The 20,104-nt window shown below is 39.3% G+C and overlaps 1 protein-coding gene across 1 annotated transcript in view; it reads left to right on the top strand.

The window, feature by feature from the left end:
• The window catches only part of man1a1 (mannosidase, alpha, class 1A, member 1), a 168,940-nt gene that overhangs the window by 64,430 nt on the left and 84,406 nt on the right, over positions 1–20,104 (top strand). Inside the window, exon 4 of the mRNA XM_026142320.2 lies at positions 9,965–10,045. Within this exon, the coding sequence (XP_025998105.2) occupies positions 9,965–10,045 (81 nt within the window). The remainder of the gene's footprint in view (positions 1–9,964; positions 10,046–20,104) is intronic.

Genomic DNA, 20,104 nt, shown 5'->3' on the forward strand with positions numbered 1-20,104 from the left:
TATTAGTAGTGCATGAGTCTCTTCTATTCTGCTGAAGTGAAACTGTCACGGTCTGGCTGGGGGAAGACCGTATGTGTTGCAGGGAAGGACTCAAGCGCAGACCAAAACGTGGTGCGGATTAACAAAACAAGCCGTTTATTGAGGTTAGCAACGAGGGTACAAAATAATAGGGCATCGGTGAAAACTAAACAATAACCTAAACTGGGTGAACTAATAACAAAACATGAAAAACCTTAACCATAATGAACTGACATGGGTACCTGGAGATGAGACATGGATGAGCAGACGACCTGACAAAGAATGGCTGAGATCACACAGACTAAATGGACACAGGAGGATAATGAGGGAAGTGGCAACACATGGGGAACCAGCTGACACACATGAACATAACGACGTGACAATGGGAGAGTAAAACTGAACACGATGAACACAGACACACCAGACCTCTTCACAATAAGACAGGAAACAGTGAGATATAAACATGACAACCTGGACTGACAACATACGCCACAGACATAAAATACATGAAAGCAGGGGAGACTTAACATAGTGGAAACACGAGGGGAAAATAACTAGTAACACCTAGGCATGATAATGATAAACTTAGGAAACCTGAAGGCTACATAAACTAAACACAAAACGCTGGGTCAGCAGACCCAGGATCATGACAGAAACAATATTTAACTACATCACAGAATTACTGTGCGGGTAATCAAAGGTCCTCGACAGGTGTTATGTTGAACCAGCATCCTTCTACCTTCTAACATATATAACTCTCTGATAAATTATTAGCAGAGTAAGGTGAGTTTCAGTTGTGTCAACTAGACCACAGCTTGTGGTTAAGTAAAAGTTATGTAAACATGAAATGAAAAAGCTTTTGACGTAGCCGGTCTGAAACGCCTCCGAGGTGGTGTTGCTTTACAGTTAGTTTCCTCTTTGCTGTGTTAGCTCTCCTGCATGGTATGCTGAACAAAAACTAACATAGAACTGAGCTGACTAGATCGGCTTGCTGGCAACAATATCTGTTGCGGGATCAGAGCAATATCTGATCCAAATATCGGATTGATGCATTCGTAGCGAAAATGCCTCTAACATTTTGCACAGAAGACCAGTTTTCCTATAGGTCAATAAAAGTGTCATTGAAGAATAAGGTTCTAAAATGTCTTTTAATTTCCTGATAATTTGCTTGTAGGTATTTAATTTGAAAATGATTTCCTAAAGACTGGTAGAAAAGAGTCATAGCTCATGAATTTGACCTTTTTATACCACCATAGTGGATTATAATGAAGACTTCAGCTTTAATTCAAGAGGTTTAATAAAGTATTGCATTATTAAATTTTAAGAATTTAAATGCATGTAAATTTATGGTTCTTAGGCCATGCATTTCTAAATAAACTAATAAGATGGGAAAAAAGTGTGTGGTTGGGGGGGGGGGGGGGGGGGGGGGGAGTCAAATTTCATTCAAATAATCATCAGTACAAGCATTTTTTTATACTTTCCTCTATAAAAAGGACATACATTTAACTGGGTTTCACTAAATATTACCCCCCCCCCCCGATCATCCATGCTCCACCTTCCCTATTTGAGAATCACCGGCTTGGCTACTAAACAGTGGACGAATGTCACTTGAATATCTGAAGATAAAATAGAGAAAAATCTCAACAACTTTTTTTAAAAATAACTAACTCCTAACTCCCTCAGAAACTTTTCATATATAAATTCCTTACTTTAATTTAAAAACAAATCCAAACGTGTATTAGTTCACATTCACTTATACAAAATAAACGTGGTGTACACATCTCTCTGTTTATATCTGGTGGCATGATCGTGTGGTGGTTAGCACTGCAAGAAGGTCTAGTTTGAGTACTTTGTGTGTGTAATTTGCAAAATCCACAATAACTGTGGTGGTTCATGTATTTGGATCTTGAAAAAAGATTGATTTGGATTATTCATGCCATGTCATAAATTATCTTCTAAGTGTTCCAAGTGTCTGGCATCTAAATAACTGCAGAGATGAAACTAAACTCAAAAAGCAGTTAGCAGCTTTGGTCAAGTGGTGCTTACACTCAGCATTGTTTAGTTTGTCATGTGACGCTGAGTTTCTTGCAACAGCAAATGAAATCACAACTGTTTGCTCACAGATTTCCTGAATACAACAGTCCCACTTAAGAAAAAAAAAAGAGTCTACTACTGGCGGAAATCCCAAATTTAGATCACCACCTGTGTGCTGAGCTTCGAGCCAAATCAGTTCTCATTTTGAGATTTGTTCCTGACCAACACAGAGGAGTGAAAATAAATTCTTGAGAAGGTGTGATGTTTACTGTCAGTCTTAAATGGTCTTACAGGAGGAGGTGTTGTATATACAGACATTTAATTGAAAGTAAGAAAGATCACATTTGGAGGCCTGGTTTGTTTTCTGCCCATGTGTCTCCACTGAGTCATCACTTGGAATTTAAAAGCTTTTTTAATCCACAACACGCTGAATTACAGAAGTATGGATGTCTACTCAGTATAGCACACTTAAAGAAATGCTTCAAGTTGAAAGGTCCTTACCAAGGACACATGCTTTCACGCAGCACTCCTGAGGCTGTAAAGTTTTACTGTGAGCTTGTGAAAAATAGCAAAACATGTCATTACTTCCTGTAGGTCACACGGTGCTACTTTCCAGTTTGAAAGGCATGTTTTTATTGGAAGTTTGAATGAATGTGATCCAGCCTATGACCTAATGTATGAAATCTAACCTTTATATAGATACATGAAAAGGTGAGCAGGTGTATAAATACATATCACAGTGAGGGCTCTTTGTTGCTCTCTTAACTTGGATGTTAGATGAACCCTGCTTGTGAATGTATCTTAGACTGCATATAAAAATGAATGGTACAAACACCACGTTTGGAAGAGAGCGTGTAGTGTTGAGTTATTGGCCTAAATACACTCCTGTAATAAGTTGTACTAAAAATGATTCACATAATACCAACAGCACAAACGAGATCCCAAAACCAAATTCAATAGCGGATATAATGCAGCAGAGAAGTGACTACAGCTATAGTAACTAGCTCAGCACTTAAGTGTTACACAAAGCTAAGGCCCATAGTGTTGTGAACTTAAGCCTTAATACTATTTAAATGTGTAAATAAAAATTCACTGATGCTAAGCCTAGAAACCAGTGGGTGATGGGGAACTGGCTATATCTGTCTTTTATATACAGTCAGTGCATAAGCATTAGTTTCCCTTTAGTTTAAACCAAAGATCTCTAAAAGTTGATTTTGGACGTAGCGTCATCCAAATGACTTCTTCAGTCTTCCTGAAGATGAGTGACGAAACGTTTCTCCCACAAAACGCTGCGTCCACATGAACAGAATCAACTTTTGGAGATTTACTTTCCTGGATGATTGAGAATGCATCAAGACGTTAAACCAAAGATTTTACCACGTTTTTGTACAGGAAGCAGCCTGTGAGCATGCACTTTTTTTTTTTAACAGCAATAACAGTTTAGTTTTATTTAAAGTGCATTTCCATTGCTAAGACATAGGCTTGTGCTCATTTTAAGGATAAGACACAATTTAATAAAGATACTAAGCTGTAAACTGCCTGACATTCCAGTATTTAATGCAGGAAATGTGTCCTTAGTGATATTATATATAGACTAATGTAATTTTCTGCTGTCTATAAGGTTAGAAACAATTACCTGGTGTTCCAAAGAGCTCTGCTGATAATGGATCCCAATACAATAAATGCGTTACCAACAATAAATGTGTTACCAAAATTGTTAAAAATTATGCCACTTTGACTCTCCTGAACATCTGGAAGCATCCAGGAAATTGGTGTATTGACGCTGAATTCTGTTCCATAATGGTATCAATAAAAACCCAGAGAGAGAGCCCACGTACAGGTATAATGTTTGATATGTTGCTCTTGAGTTTTCCAGGTTTATTATTCATCAACTTGTAATTGTATGCTCATGGTGCAGGAGTTTACTTCTAATGAGCGTATGTGAATATGTAAAGCAAACAGTGAATAATATTAAAGTGCTTTTAGAGCACTTTCTGCACGAGTTGCTCAGTATTTACATACATTTACACAAAGGAACATGTTAAACTTTAGTTTGTAGAAAGTTGCGAGCAAGCACACGGGATCGTAATTGCCACCTGGGGAATATTGATTCATCAGATATAAATCCTGTCAACTAGAACTTCTCAGCTGTTATGTCCACTCGTGGAAGGGCTTATAATTCTAATAAAAGATTACACTTAAAAGTTACAGATCTAGTGCAGATTTCTTACACAAAGTCTGACGTGGATATCTCATCTACTGTATGTCATTTCTGCTTTTGCTGATTAATTGTGTGGGCACATGTTAAAGAGTTAAACACAAACATTTTCCCTCCTTCCTTTGATGTTTGCCGTCCTCATTATAACATCCCCGTTAAGAGCTCCTCATTAGGGGGAAACAGCAAAGCAGTTTCTTTGTCTTTCTTTTAGCATGGTTCTGATATCAGATTTATGAAGTCTAATTCTGAAAACCAAAACATACATCCACCAAACATGATATATAAAAGCTCAAGTAGTGTTGTCAGTTATTCCTTCAGATCAGCTTTAATCCTCATTACTGTCTCCGAAACTGTGCATGTTTTGGATGTTTTACTCGTTGAGGTTTCCACGTCTGAATTTTTGGTACCACTGCTTTGTGCATAATCCTTACTGATTTCCAGTATTTGCCAGCAGTCGCCCTGTCAGTCAAACGGCATTGTAACAGCAGGAAGCCCATTGTTTTGTGATCATTTCCTGCAGTAGCATAATGTCGAGATGTAAAGCTGCTTTTGATATTCCACTAAAATGCTTTTTAATGGGAAGGTTTCTGTAGGCGGCTTTGAAACCACCCTCACTGGGGTTAAAATATCAACTGAGTTAGCCGATGTAAGTCTGACAAAAAACCAACCCAGATTTCACTGAAGAAAAACACTAACCGGCATCATGTATTATTAGCAACAATTAAGCATTTGGGGTGAAACGAAGCAGGAAAATGAGTATCAACAGTCAGAAGAAAAGGTTCAACTTTACGTTTGGGTTGCTTATTTTTAAAGCAAAGGAACAAGGCAAGTGAAAGAGATTAAAACAAAGAAAATAATAGCAGTTGTTTGAGACGTATTAATATTAAAGTGATGCCATTACTAATGCGTTTGCCATTGAAATGTGTACAAAGAGGACATGAAGTACATAGAGCATAAATATTTCTCTAATATTAAAGTCAGTATTCTCCAGTACTTTCTGTATGTGCTTGCCAGGATTATCGTTCATCCTATAGGCCATCATCAGGCTACCACAGAGGCTTACAGTCCTTAAGGTTGGATGGAGTCATCCAATTTTTCTATGACTATATTTGCACCACATGCAATAATATCTGGCAAGATTGTAATACTCTTTTTTTCTTAAAAATAGGATAAGCTGTTAAGAAGATGGATTGATTAATGAAATTCTTCCTGAAGAGCCATATGTCAGATCATCGTTTAGAGATCCTCCCTCCTCCTTTGTAAACCAATAGATTTTACTCTTGCCTGTGGGATCACACAATCTGTGTATGTAGCGACTGGAATGGTGTCCAAAGTTTGCTTGTACCACAACACCTGAGAAAGTGTGACACCTCACTTAGTCTTTGAGACTTTAAGAGCCCCACTGGTAATTTATTACTGTTTATTTTCACTTAAATAGCGAAGTCCTGAATCTTTTGAAAGGCAAAGAGGAATAGAGTTGGAATTGTTACACTCTTGGGACGGTTTGTTCATTACAAAACACTGAAACAACATTTCTTGTGATGAGATAGCGGGACTTATAGGCCGGTACAGTTAGATTTTTACAACTGGCCATGCAAGATCTGTGGATACACTTTGATCTGATGAGTTGTTGCTGGGAACATTATCTCCTGGGCTCATCTTGTTTCAGTCCTTAATTAGTTCTCTGCTTGGAAAAGCCCATGCTTAGTCAGTTTCCTGTGCGGAGTGTAATGGACCGAATGTTGCAACATCAGGAGACTTGACTGCTTGCCTGCCAGCTCTGTCAGGAGTGAGATAATGTCACACTGCTGCTGACTCAGAGGGTCATTGTCCAGCAGTTCAAAGCAGTGTTGGCTTCTTCACACAGTCACAAAACACTGCAGGATGACTGCTGGCTGAAGATGTTTCCGTCTTTAAAATTAAATTTAAGTATTTTTAAAATTTTGACTTTGATGTAAAGCATCATCTTTTAGCTTATTAAACCTCCGCTGCCAATAGACATTAAAACGTAGGAAGAAGTATTCATTGTACTTTTGGATTACAGCTGCCTAAGTGTTAAAACAAATAATTAAATTGTAATTAGAACGAATTAGTGCTGCAATCTCCCCACTCAATCAGTCACTAAGACTTGGGGATGAAAAAAAGACAGGACACATTTTGTGTGGCACATAATTTGTTTTTTTCCCCTCCCCCTTGCAGAGTCTGTTATCCTATCTCTAGTCGACAGCAGTCACTTATGAGAGCTGTCAGTCAAGCACAAAAACTTCATCCGCCTCGGGAATCTGTTCATAAAGGACGGACGTGAGAGAGAAATTACGCTTCATTGTTCGACTACTGAGACAAATGGCTATACAACTTTAAATTTTTTGTTATTTTTCCCTCCATTAATTCTGCCCAGAAATAAATGTATTGTGTTTTTAAAGATGGCACACTTTATCTCCGGCTTTTAAGGCGGTTTTTGGTACCTAAAGATTTCTTTAAAAACTTTGGAAGTCACTTCTCTTTTTCAGGCTGCCGTACGTGTGCCCTTCAAGGTATGCAGTGCTTTATCAGCATTCTTTGTTTTTTCCTGTCAAACTTAAAAATATGCTGATGAACCAATGGTCAGAATAACTCAAATTTTGACACATACATTAAGGGATGTCCTTTGCATAAACTATAACAAAGGATTACATATTATTAACCAGGTAGTTCTTTAAAAAGTCACACAACTGTGTGTCATACATTTGAAAAAGTAATGCTTGCATACTAGACTAGTATTTATCTTGTGTTTTATAGCTAATTTGTTTGAATTTAACAATACTAAGACTCATCACTCAGAGCAATGACATTCAAATAATACTTTTTAATAATACTAATAATACTATAATACTAATTTTTGTCTAACATTGTTTATTTTATATAAAAAACTCTTTATGATCCATCTCTATGGATACATTTCTAATGCTTATTCAATTCCAGCATTTTGCTGAAAAAGCATAATATTCATAAAAATAGACAAATATCGTCATTACTATTAGACTTTACCATTAGATGTGATTTCTGTTTTCCCCGGTATCTTCTGAATAGGGTCGTTTTTAGTGTCAGAGAGATTAGTTATTCTGTCTTGGACCTCCTGAACAATTTTTGTCCATTCCAGTTAGAGCTGGGCGATATGAGATTTTTTCATATCACGATGTTTTTTTTTCATTTCAGGCGATAACGATATCTATCACGATATAAGCCAAATAACTATATTTGTAAGATTTAAATGTGCCGTTGCTCACAAGTAAAATGTGAAATAATCAGCAGCTTGTTTTTATTTAAATATTTATTTCCCATAATAAGTTCAACAGGGTAGATGTACTTAAGGAACATGAGACTTTTTCAGATAAATAAAGGCAAATAGTGCAAACTACACAAAAGGCAGCCGCTAAAGCGTTTAAGTTTCAAAATAGAACAAACAAAACAGACTAAATTGTCAATTCCACTTAGAAACAAAGTATTAATTCTAAAAATAAATCTTAGTTTGTTTTACAGAAGAACAGACAAAACTGACTAACTTTTGTCAATATCAAATAAACTGAGAACTAAAAGGAAATTCTCAATCTCTCCTTGTTGTATAGCTGAGCTTTTCAAACAGTTTTAACAGTTACTTTAGTCTGACAAAAGCCGAATGAAGACTTAGCGCTTCCAGTCAGAGACTGAGGCTACGTCCACACGTACACGGGTATTTTTGAAAACTGAGATTTTCTGTTTTCGTTTTAAAAAATAATCCCGTCCACACATAAAGGCAGAAATGAAGGAAAACGCTGCTATGAACATGCCAAAGCAGCAGGTGGCGCTAGATTCCTAACCGTGCAGAAATGTTGGCCAATCAGAAGTCTAGAAGCCTCGTTGGGAAAAAGTAAACAAAGCTGCGGCATAGAAGCAGAACCGAGTCGTATGTGTGGAGGGACAGTAACTGTGTGTATATGTAAGCATTTAAACACTGCAGAGAGTAGAATTAACAGTAACAGTATTGTAGAAATTCATTTCACCGAAACAATAACGTGGCGCACAGTGTGACGCATGCTCCAGTTTATTGTATTTCCAGACTTGCTTTCGGCACAATTTACAGTGCACGCTACTCTGTAGCGGCTCTACGGCTCGGCTCTGCGCTACTTAATTTGGATTGGCTGACCTTTTTTTTTTTTCTTTGAGGACAAGAGCGGCGAGGTCTATCGCGATAGCTTAATTTCTCTATCGACTAAAAGTTATATCGCGATACATATCGTTATCGTTCTATCGCCCAGCTCTAATTCCAGTGATTGTTGGAAAGTTTTCAGTTAACCATTCCTTAGTCATTGCTTTCTCAGCTGCAGTTTTCAAATATCTGTCTGGTTTTTTGAGTACAGTTGGCAGATTCCCCAAACACATAACATTAAAATCAAAGTTGATCTATGGGCAGATTGATGATCTTTCTGTTCCCACATCCAGCCAGTCAGAGCAAACTAAAGAATGGTCCTGAAAGACTTCAGGAAGTGTCTTTTTTTTAATATCAGTTTTGCTCACTAAACACTAAAGCAACATCTTGGATGGCCTGCCCACAGGGGACCGTAATGTTGGACCGATAATCCTGTTAAAATGCTCCAAAATAGAAAGGAGAGGTGTGACTCCAGGCTGTTGACTACATTTGAGCACACCTGTCAGACAGAGTGTCCACTACCCAACTGGATGACATTTAACAGTCATGGGGAAATTACCTGCAGAGATCAAAGACATTTTTGTACCAAGCTGTAAACATACTGTGAGGGTTTCTGGATTGCTGCCCGGGAACAATATGTTTCAGATGGTTTGGAAAATTTGGTGCTGGTTCTCAACTAAAAACATTCGGTAGATCCCTTCTTTAATGTACCATCCTTAGCCATACACAAAGCATGGCTAACCCTAGTTATTCAAAACTTCTGAAACTTTTAGTGAGGGAATTTCCTTCTTCTTGGTCTATCAGAGATCACTTACCAGAGTCACCCCACCCCACCCCCAATCTGGGGAAACCGAGTTCTTCCCTTTTCTGAGCTTGCCTCGAATAGTTAACATGCCTTAACTCCTTTATAAAAACCTGCCACATACCTAATGTTGTGCATTCAAGGAGTGATGCATGGAAAGGAGCATGCAGCACACATGATTTGCTTCAGTATAAATGCTCTTTGTTATCGCATCATTACATATGTCAACCGGTGTAACAGTCCTCTTTTGTCCTTGGCCAATCGTGCTTGCCAAGTGGTCCTGCGCAAGTTTCCTGAATGTCCTCCCTGCACGAGTGAACCTGATCTCACAAGATTTCCACAACCCTACTCATGCGGCGTACTCGCACGCCTCCTGAGCAGATGCTTTCATGCAAACACTTTGTGGGATAAGCCACTTTCTCTTTCATTCATCCTGGCTCAGTTCTAACACACTCATTTGGCTACTCGGTCATTCGTAGCAGCGCGGAGAAACCTGGTATTCAAATTTATTCAGCTGTTTACAGCATCAGCCTGAAAATATCTGTCTAGACTGTGAAAAGCTCACCTCTGTCTACTCCTCCCTGAGGCCAAGAAGAAGCCCAGGAACGTTTCAGTTTTGAGTTGTCTGCTTTCTTAGCTCACTGTTTGTGGGAAAACAAATGTGTATTCATGAGTAGTTAGCAGTTATATTTCGTCTCATATTTCTTTTCTTTTGTCTTTGCCGCAGAATGCAGAAGTGTCGGTGTTTGAGGTGAACATCAGATTTGTTGGAGGTCTGCTGTCCGCCTACTACTTGTCTGGAAAAGAGGTAAGTAGAGAAATAAACCTTCCTCTGTTTTGCTTTTATTTATTTATTTATTTATTTATTTTTCCGCCACCTCTGCACTGAATGAAACTTCGGGGAGTCTTTGGGGAATCTCAGCCTGTAGTCTGATTGATGAAACAGATGGTAGAGTGGAGACTGAATGAATTAATGTTTTCATGTGCTCAAAATCTTTGGCATTGTCCCCTTTAATAGCTGGTACAGTTAGATGTCTCCCATATTGCAGGGTGAATTTAAGTTCTTTGTGAGTACCATTGCGCCGTCATCTAGTTTGATTGATTTGCTTCCAGCCTTTCTATGGGTGGAAGATTAACTTCTGTGTTGTTGTTCTTGGATCTTGTCTTCTGTAGCGCCTTTTGGCTATTAACAGTTCTGAAAGCTGTTGTATTATTAAAGAATTGAGCAGGGAATTTGCTTATAGACAAAAAACCTTTAGAGGAACTACTGCAGGGACCAGGGCCTGAATTAAGTTCTGGAGTCACCCCCTAATGTCCTTACTTTGGTGCTGGTACTTTAGGTTTGTGGCTTACACCACCAAAATTTGTGACCAGTCAGTCTTCTGCATTACCACAGCCTTCTGGACTTTACTGGAGACCAGTGGCATTCAGCAAATCATGATTAGAAATCTATGGGAGAATTCTGAAGTGCTAATGATGGTTGGCTATCTGCTTCCAGCGAGCCATCAACAGACAAAATGGGAAAACATATCAACCAATCTGGTTGTTATGCGGACACATGCGAACATTACAGCCTCACACTACTTTCAGCTGTGTGGTGGCAGCCATGACTATCTCCCCTTTATAGTTTAATAAACATACTTTGTTTTACTTTTTCTTTGCATATTAAATCCACAGTGCAAATTAGCGCAGCATTTGTTCAGTGTTCTGGTTGGATAAGCACAGATCCTGTCTGCAATGTTGTGAAACTATGTGCAAGTGTAGTAGAAGTGCAATTTTAATAAAAACCAACCAGATTTTACTGCTGTTTTTATGTCAGTGTGACCGAACGGCTTCAAAATAGCTGCCTGGAAGTAGAGCAGAGCGATATGACTAAAAATATTTATCACGATATACATTTGAAAATTTGCGATAACGATATAACTGACGATATAATTGACACTAGACAAAATACTTTACAACTCTACAACTTTATTAGTGCAAAAAAACAAAACAGAACATCAATGTATTTTCACTTAAACAAGAAGCTGTTTTTTATGTGCATTGAAGTTATATAAAAATGTAACAGTGCAAATGCAAATTCCTTGCTGACAGTTCAAGCGGTGCGGGTTTGTAGCTTAGCAAAGTCGTACTAAAACATCTGACAGATTTTCGAGCACCGTGTACCACATAAAAATTTTTCGAGGTCAGTAAACACAACCAGAATTCATACATAAGGCACACGGGATAACATGCTCTACCAAAAATAGTGCTTTGTTGTGTATCTGACGGACGAAAGCTAAATCAGTTCCACACCACTGAAGTTGCAGCATTTTTACAAACCAGTTCTGGTTCATCCGTTTCATTCAATGATCCACTTTCGCCCTCCTCATTCTCCGTCGCTGCCATGCTTTTTCTGCCATGTGTGTATGAAAACAAAGGCACTGCGCAGGCGCGTTTTACCCATATTCTATCGCGATATTTCATTTTCTTATCGTTGCCCAACATTATACCGGTATTACCGTGAACGGTATGATATGGCCTAGCCCTACCTGTAAGTATTTCAGAGATGGCTTCTGAATGGAAAGGCTTGCTTCAGGAACACGTGAGCAAAATATAAGCCGAAATTGGCCAGCAGAGTATCTCACTCATGTTTACAGTGGCCTGAAAGGTGTAAGAGGCAGCATTATGCAGTTATTCAGCCTGACACAATTCTGTGAATGACTTTAAAGAGCTGCTATTTAACTCTGTTCCTATGCAGTGAGATTTATTAGCGACCTTTGCAGGAGTGGATATCAGCCAGATGGCAGAAAATGTAGGCTGATTTAAATCTCAGTTCAGTTGGGTTTCTTTATGTTCTAAAGTAATATTTCACAGACACCTGAACCATGTTTTCATTTAGTCGTTAACTTGTCTTTCACTTACTTTATTTAAGTTTGTCTCACAGTCTTTTTGGGGGGGGAAAGTTGCTGTGGCCTCTTTTAGATGAAGTTTTGGCTGTGCACAAAATTGGTTCAAGTTTGCCTTTGATGCTTTCTCCCAGATGGGCTCTGTAAGATGTTAAAGATCCTGCCAGTGAGGTTACTTTTCTTGAAAATGCATGTTTTAACCCAAACCCTGAGATCTTCTTCCAAATCTAACCAAGTTGTTTTTGTTGCCAGACTGGAAACTTTTCTCACTTGTACAAAAATAAGGTTTAAAACAGCCATCCCTTTGTCATATGTCAGCAGACTCATTTCCCTCCTCTGTGCTGGTGTTTACATTGAAATGCACCCAGTCATGTGGTCTGAAGCAACTTTTACTTTCTTCTGTAGTAAAAGAGTGAAAGTTCAGGACACTTGGGGTCAGCGTTCTGCTTGAAAGGGAACTGAGCGGTGGTGTTCCCTCCACCCTCAGAGACTGAATATGTCCTGAAGTGTCTTAGTGCTGAAAAACTGTTTCTGCAACCTTGTTTTATGCAGGAAAAACAAGCGAGAAGGGAGATTCCTCAGGGCTTCTCACTTTACTCATAGTGCCAGACCTGTTGTGCTTGTGTGCATGTGTATAAATCTGCTCAGTGACAAGAGGCTGTGAAAATGACACCTGCTGGGTATTGCGCTACTCTGCCGATGCAGAAGTGGTGTCTTAAACTCAGTTTTTTCTTGATGCCATATCTCCTTTGTATCTTCAGCTTATGACGTTCAGTCTCTAAATGAATGATGAAGCCCCACTAAAGAACAGATAATTCTGCACATCATTACAGCCCCAAAAACCTGATACCAGCATAAGTATAGCCCATACCCCAAAGATCTTCACAGTTGATTTCTGTTTTTTAGACTGATGTCACCAAGTGGGATTTTCCTTTAAGTGGCTTCTTCATTACCGCTGACACTTCAGGAGTAATCAGTTCTTTACATGCAGGTATACACCTTAATCTACATCTTCATCTCGGCAGTGAATGAACGAGGCTTGTGAGGCTAAGCGCTTCTTTATTAGCAGAGGGAGGCGGTGTGGGCAGAAGTCAGACTGGAGAGCAAAACCCATTTCCAAGTTCAGTGAGCATTTCCATGCTTCACCACACACAGCAAATCTGGAGGAATATTTTTTTCTTACTTGTCAAGCGTTAGATGTATGGATCATGTCATAAAACTAAACAGTAAAACTAATAAGAACAGCGAGCGCTACTTAAAGAGTGCAAAGTGGTTACGTTGTAAGAAGACAATAGTTTAATCTTTCCTACTTTGAGTCCTAAAGCTGATAACAAAGTGGGCAGTATAATACTAATGACGGTATGAGCCTATGTGTGTGTCACCATAGTAAAGCTTTTGAATAACCATATGTGAGTCATTTTTTCTTTTTTTGTTGTTGTTTTTCTTTTTTTTTTATTATCCCTTAGTCATAAAAAGGTGATTGGGTATTGTCGTCACCACACCGGGTGGGTGGGTGGACAGAGTGGACACTAAAATTTGTGGACACAAAAACTTGATAAATATGTCTCCAAGGATTTTCAAATGGATACCATAAGTGTATCTATAAAAAAAATCTCAAATGAAGTTGTCATGATTCGCTGTGTGGCAGGCAGGAGGAGGACCCAAACGCAAAACTCACAGACACGGGGATGAACTCAAAATCACAGCTTTAATGCTGGAATGGCAGAACATAGGAAATACAAAACTAAACTGGGAAAAGTAAACTAACATACGCAGGGAGAGCCACACAACATGAGGGAGAACGCGACGCCGAACAAAGGGAGACGCAGACAGAAATACACAGAGGGTTAACGAGGAAAGAGGGAACACACGGGGAACACAGGTGACACTGATAATCATAACGAGACAGGGCGGGGTGAACTGAACATGACATGTACAGGCGTGAGAGTCACAAAGTAAACAGGAAGTGCACAGAGGTTCAGACAGGAGGAGAGAGAGCACGGGGAGAACACAGACATAACGGGCAGGGGAAACATGGAATAAAACATAAGGAGAGACGAGGGCTCACAGATACACAGAGGGGCACACCGGGGGTAAAAGCCATGAAGGGAAAACACTTAGGGAACAACACAACAGGGCAACTCAGGAAACATGGCCTAAATAAGGAACGAAATACAAAAATACAAGGAACTAAGAATACTGGGCCCACATGGCCCAGGACCATGACAGAAGTTGAACCTTGGTGAACTTGGCCTCAAGGTCAGAGGTCAAGTTTTATTAACTCAAGAAGGAAGTAAGCTTTGATTTTCAAATATATATTATAGGTGCAACTACTAGAAGGGTCAGGGGTAGCGCTGGCGGCCGTCAGTACATTTTTTGCCCACACGCTATTTGTCTGTGGTGGATTTGGCTACAGTGTGGCTGTGGTTCAAGAGGTAGAGCACAGGGTCAGAGGTTTGATCCCCAGCTGCTCTGGTCTGCATGTAAAATGTGCTTTGGCCAGTAACTGAACTCTAAAATTGCCCCGATTCAGCCATTAGAGTATCAATGTGTGAGGTAGAAAATGTTTGAAGGCATTAAAAAAAAAAACTACCCCCCCCCTCATTTTTTTTTTAATGTTTTGAAAGCTGATAGCAAGCTTCCTGCATTAATCTTTATTGGCAGCCATAATAATGAGAAAATTAGAAGCTTTTGGTATCATCTGAACTGATTATCCTCTCAACATGAGCGAGACAGTGAATTGAAAACTGACCCCCCTCTTTCTCACTCACCATCACTCTTAGATCCATTTCTTTTATGAGTGTCGCTCAGTTCACCATCCTCTTCTATTTCATTGCTGCTACACAAGGTCCCATTCATTCACCTGAAGGTCAGGGTTCTCTCATGGATAGATGGACAACAGGTAGCCTTGGAGGACTGAAAGCGTGTGATAGTGAAGATGACTGAATGTGGGTAGTGGTGATGCTTTAAATGACCGTCGGTGTATGGTTGCAAAATTGCTGGGTAAAGCTGCTTTGCAGGCTTATGCTTTAAATAAACATGTTCAATTGCTCATAAATGTAAATATCTAATCAGGCATCTAGCAGCAACTTCATTTAGTCATGGCAACATGGTTAAGATGGTGAAGTTCAAATGGAAAGGAAGTTCACGTGAGTGATTTTGAATGTAGCATGGATGTCAGAAACTGCTGATCTGCTGGGATTTTCCTGCACAACTATCTCCGGGGTTCAGAAACAGTCAGAAACAAGACACTCTAGACTGTCGCGAACTTTAACTCAAACAATCACTCATGGCAACCAAAGTTGGAGCATATCTGGATGCTCAACACACTGCAACCACTGAACATCCAAGGTATGGACATTGAGGCTGTGGACAGCTACAGGTACCTTGGTGTTCATCTGAACAATAGACTGGACTGGACTCATAACTCAGACGCCCTCTACAGGAAAGGGCAGAGCAGGCTGTACCTGCTGCGGAGACTCAGGTCGTTTGGGGTGGAGGGCCCACTCCTGAAGACCTTCTATGACTCTGTTGTGGCTTCTGCTATCTTTTATGGCGTGGTCTGCTGGGGCGGCAGCATCTCTGCTGGGGACAGGAAGAGACTGAACAGGGTGATCCGAAGGGCCAGCTCTGTTCTAGGATGCCCTCTGGACCCAGTGGAGGTGGTGAGTGACAGGAGAACGGCGGCTAAGCTGTCATCCCTGATGGACAACATCTCCCACCCCATGCAGCAGACTGTGACAGCACTGAGCAGCTCCTTCAGTGGGAGACTGCGGCACCCACGGTGTGGGACGGAGAGATTTCGCAGGTCTTTCCTCCCCACTGCTGTCAGACTCCATAATAAAGACTTTAACTGATCAAGCACACACATCCATACATATGCAATAATACTAAGTGCAATAATCCTTTCTGTCATCGTTGTATTTTTACTCAGTTGTATATAGTATTTGTATTTGTATTCTATTTTTATCTTATTGTATATTTATTTTATTTTATTCTACTGTATATAGTATTTTATTTTATTCTATTCTGTACAGCTGTGTACTGTATTTATTCTTATTGTATTCTAATTTTTGCCTCATAACTTTTGCACTGTCCACTTCCTGCTGTGACAAAACAAATTTCCCACGTGTGGGACTAATAAAGGTTATCTTATCTTATCTTATCGGACCTTGAAGCAGAAGACCACGACTGTTAGCTAAGAACAAGAAACTCAGGCTACAGTTCACATAGACTCACTAAAACTGGACAATAGACGATTGGAAAAATCTGATGTGACTCGATTTCATCTTTTGATCATCGATTGATCATCTCAAACTGGTTTCTGGCATGACAATGAGTTCACTGTACTCAAATGACTGTCACAGTCAAATCGCATAGAGCACCCGCCCTGTCAACATGGACCTAAATCTCGGAGGAATGTTTATTGAGTCTAAAAAGCAGTTTTTAGGGCAAAGAGGGTCAAACACACTACTAGCAAGGGTGCAAATCTAATAGAAAAAAGATGTGCTCCCTGCTACAAACAAGTTAAATTCCATCCCAAAGTAAACAAACATCTATATTGTCTTACAGGTGAAGTTTAAAGCAGAAGACAGAAGAATTTGTGTTTTTCATTTTCACAGTTGGTAGGATTACAGACCTTTAATTCTTCATTTTCACCTAGCGAGGTTTTCTAGACGAGTCACTGACAGGCTTAAACTCCCACTACCCACATCCAGGTACATTATGTGGAGAGATATTTTTATAACAACTGAACACTTGATAGACATTATGTAACTTCCAATTTAGAGTAGCCAAAGAAGATACTTTTTAAAGCGAGAGGCAGCCAGGTGAATACAGAAAATAATACTGTAGATAAGATCATGACCTTACAAAGCATTCCGCCTCTTGACTTTGTCTGCATTTTCTAGTGTTGTCGTCTGAATTGAAAATGAATTCATTAGAGATAGGAGACCTTGTCAACAGCCCACTTAGCATATTCAGAAATGATCCTTTCAATTAAACAAAACCTCCCTTAAATGCATCAAAGTGTTCGCTCTGACCAGTGCAGTTGTGTGTGAGGCCTTTTATTGGTATTTTAATGTATTAGTATTAAAAAAATGCTATAGAATGTAGTGAACAGAGATGGGCACTAACGCGTAATCTGATTACTTTTTTCGAGTAACGAGTAAAGTAAGGGATTACAATTGCAAAACAGGTCAATAGATTAATGTTAGATTACTTTAAGCACACTGCGTTACTAAAACCATGATTTTTTTGCGAGAGTGTCTCATGACAATGACGTAAGCGAGTGCGACGTTCGTGGCATCAGCTGTGTGCAGATCAACAATGGATAATATAACGAGTGCGGGAGAGAGTATGAGCGTGCAGCGTTTAAAGCATGGAAGTACTAACCTTATGTTGAGTTTGATTCCATAAAAAGTGACAAAAACATTAGCATCCGCTCTTCACTGCGTGGGAAGAAAACCTCTTTTTACAGCGAAAAACCCCCTAAACGTGCCTGCCCCACTCCTGCTTTACAGGTGAAAATAGAGCAACAGGACCACTGAGTCTTTGATTTTATTTAGTTTCCGCTGTGTTTTACGTGCATCTATTTGAAAGAGTGAGTGCAAACACAAAAAACTATTTTATTTTATGTGCTGGAATGTGCAGAAAATGGGTTTAATGTTAAAATGTTAAACAAATTTCTTCCAGTCAGAGAATGTTGCATATAATTTAATGTTTGCTTGATGCATAAAGTTAAAAGATTAAAACTAATAAAATAAGTTTTACAAAGAGACCTTCATTTGATTACATTTTATATGATGGATTATGCAGAAAAAGTAGAATTGGGCTGAAAGATCTATTGTTTTATTACCTATTTAGGGGATAAATAACGTTTTAAAAAGTAACTAAGTAACTAATTACTTTTGAAAATAAGTAATCAGTAAAGTAACAGGATTACTTTTTTGGGAAGTAATCAGTAATTAGTTACTGATTACTTTTTTCAAGTAACTTGACCAACACTGGTACTGACAACCTAGTGGTTGCTTTAATACATGTACGAATAAAATACAATGGTCATGTTTGAAGACTAGAGTGTATATTCAGACTTTTTACATAATGTCACACCATTATGTGACAAAACCATTTTTTCTTCTGCTGCCTTTCAAGTATTTTACCAGTTTTTAATTCAGATGCAGTTCAGATCAAGCCACTAAACTTCTTACAGTATAGGACTGCATGTGGACATGCTTCTTCAACCCTTTTCAAACAAGTCCTGTTGACCGGTTGCAGAAATCCCTTCTCCACAGCAACTCAGATTGTCAGTTGTTGGGTCATCTAAACTGACACTGGTGAGAATTTTAAATGGATCGAGCTTTTGAAGTTTTTCACTTCTCAGTCTTGATCTTATGACCTCTGGACTCTTGCAAATGAGATTTTTAATCTCAAGAGTATTGTTGTGCCATGAAGTGAAGTTTAAGTTAATAAAAAAGTTCTAATGACCCTGAAACTAATGAGTGATCTTAGATAGCTGGCTAACCTTTGCTAATTAGAACTTACCACTGCAATAAAGAATATCCTGTCCTCCACCTCCCAAGCAGCAGAATTATTGACCCGTCTCTATTGAAAATACATGGAACGGATTCTCCAAGGGATAATGTGTAAATCTTCTTCAAAGTGGAGCTCTGGCAGGAACTTTGCTCCTGTTAGTGACTGAAATACTGCAGCAGCTGCTGTACACCTGCACATGTACAGAAATCTGTATTTTCATGTTTTAGGAAAGATTTTGAGAGTGCCTTTATTAGATGGTTACAGCTAGATGACAGGAAAGTAAAGGAGAAAGCGCCGGGAGGTGACAAGCAGGACATGGCCTGCAAAATTGAACCCAGGCTGCACAGCCTCTGTGCATGTGGTGTAAATTCCACCAGGTGAGCTGTAGGGTGTCTGATAATTGGCAGGGTTTTGCTGCATTCGTGTGGAGTGTCCAGCACTGGCCAGCATCCTGTAAAACCTTTTTTCTTCTTTTTGCCTTTCAAGGCTCCGTGACAAAAGAACTTGAATAAAATGAACTCAATACTCAAAAAAATTAAATAACATGAAATAAAAATTAAAACAACCTTGCAAAGGCCTTCACCTGGAGATCTTAAGATGTTTTCATGTTGAGATGTTCATTGGGTGTTAAGGCTGAAGAGCCAAGAACACTCGAAAGGTCACTTTAAATGTTGAAATATCTTTTATATCAAAAAGCCTTAAATGGGAATAATTAGCTTCCCATTGTAGCTGCCGAAAACAATTAAAAGTTTAAATCTAAGGCCTGTTGGTGATTGAGCTTGGATGTGAAAACCAGTTTTTGAAAGTTTAGAAGATGAAAATAAATGAAGTGTAAGTTAAAGTCAGGTGTCATGTTTTAGGAGCATTCAACAGCTTTTATCCATTTTGGAGTCTTCGCCAGTCTCGACACCATCCTTCTTGAAAACAATCTGAACTGAAATGCATTTTGCAATTCTGCTTACAGCCTAAATTTTGGGGCAGTGGTGAGATTGTTGTCTTGACGAGTGTGATAAACCAGGAGAGAGTGGTAAAAAGTGCTAAAGATGGCCAGAAGGAGCAGATAGTAGAGCAGAGGGACTCTGTGTCTTTGGCTCTGACTCAGAAAGACTGACTCTTTGATGAAAATCTGATCAGAAAAGTACACCCGGTACTGCACCCTACTGGCAAGCTTTTAACGTCTCTGCCTGCATACAGATGTTAGGATGTGACTTCATCTACTGACGAAAGGGGGGAAAAAAACAAAGTATAGAAAGGTGTGCAAAGTGTGCGGCTTCCAGTCATCTTCATAATCAAAGCTAAGTGCTTAACGTGGGGGAAAGACAAAGAAAGGACAGACTGAGTAAGAAATGTGAGCAGGTAAGCTGAGAGAGTGAGAGAACAGGAAGAAGGAAGCAGTGCATGAAGGAAGATATTGTCTGTGGGAGACCTGAAGGAAGTGTGGAAAG

The sequence above is a fragment of the Astatotilapia calliptera genome, chromosome 15 (genome assembly GCF_964374335.1).
Source record: "Astatotilapia calliptera chromosome 15, fAstCal68.1, whole genome shotgun sequence".
In the NCBI taxonomy this organism is placed as follows: domain Eukaryota; kingdom Metazoa; phylum Chordata; class Actinopteri; order Cichliformes; family Cichlidae; genus Astatotilapia; species Astatotilapia calliptera.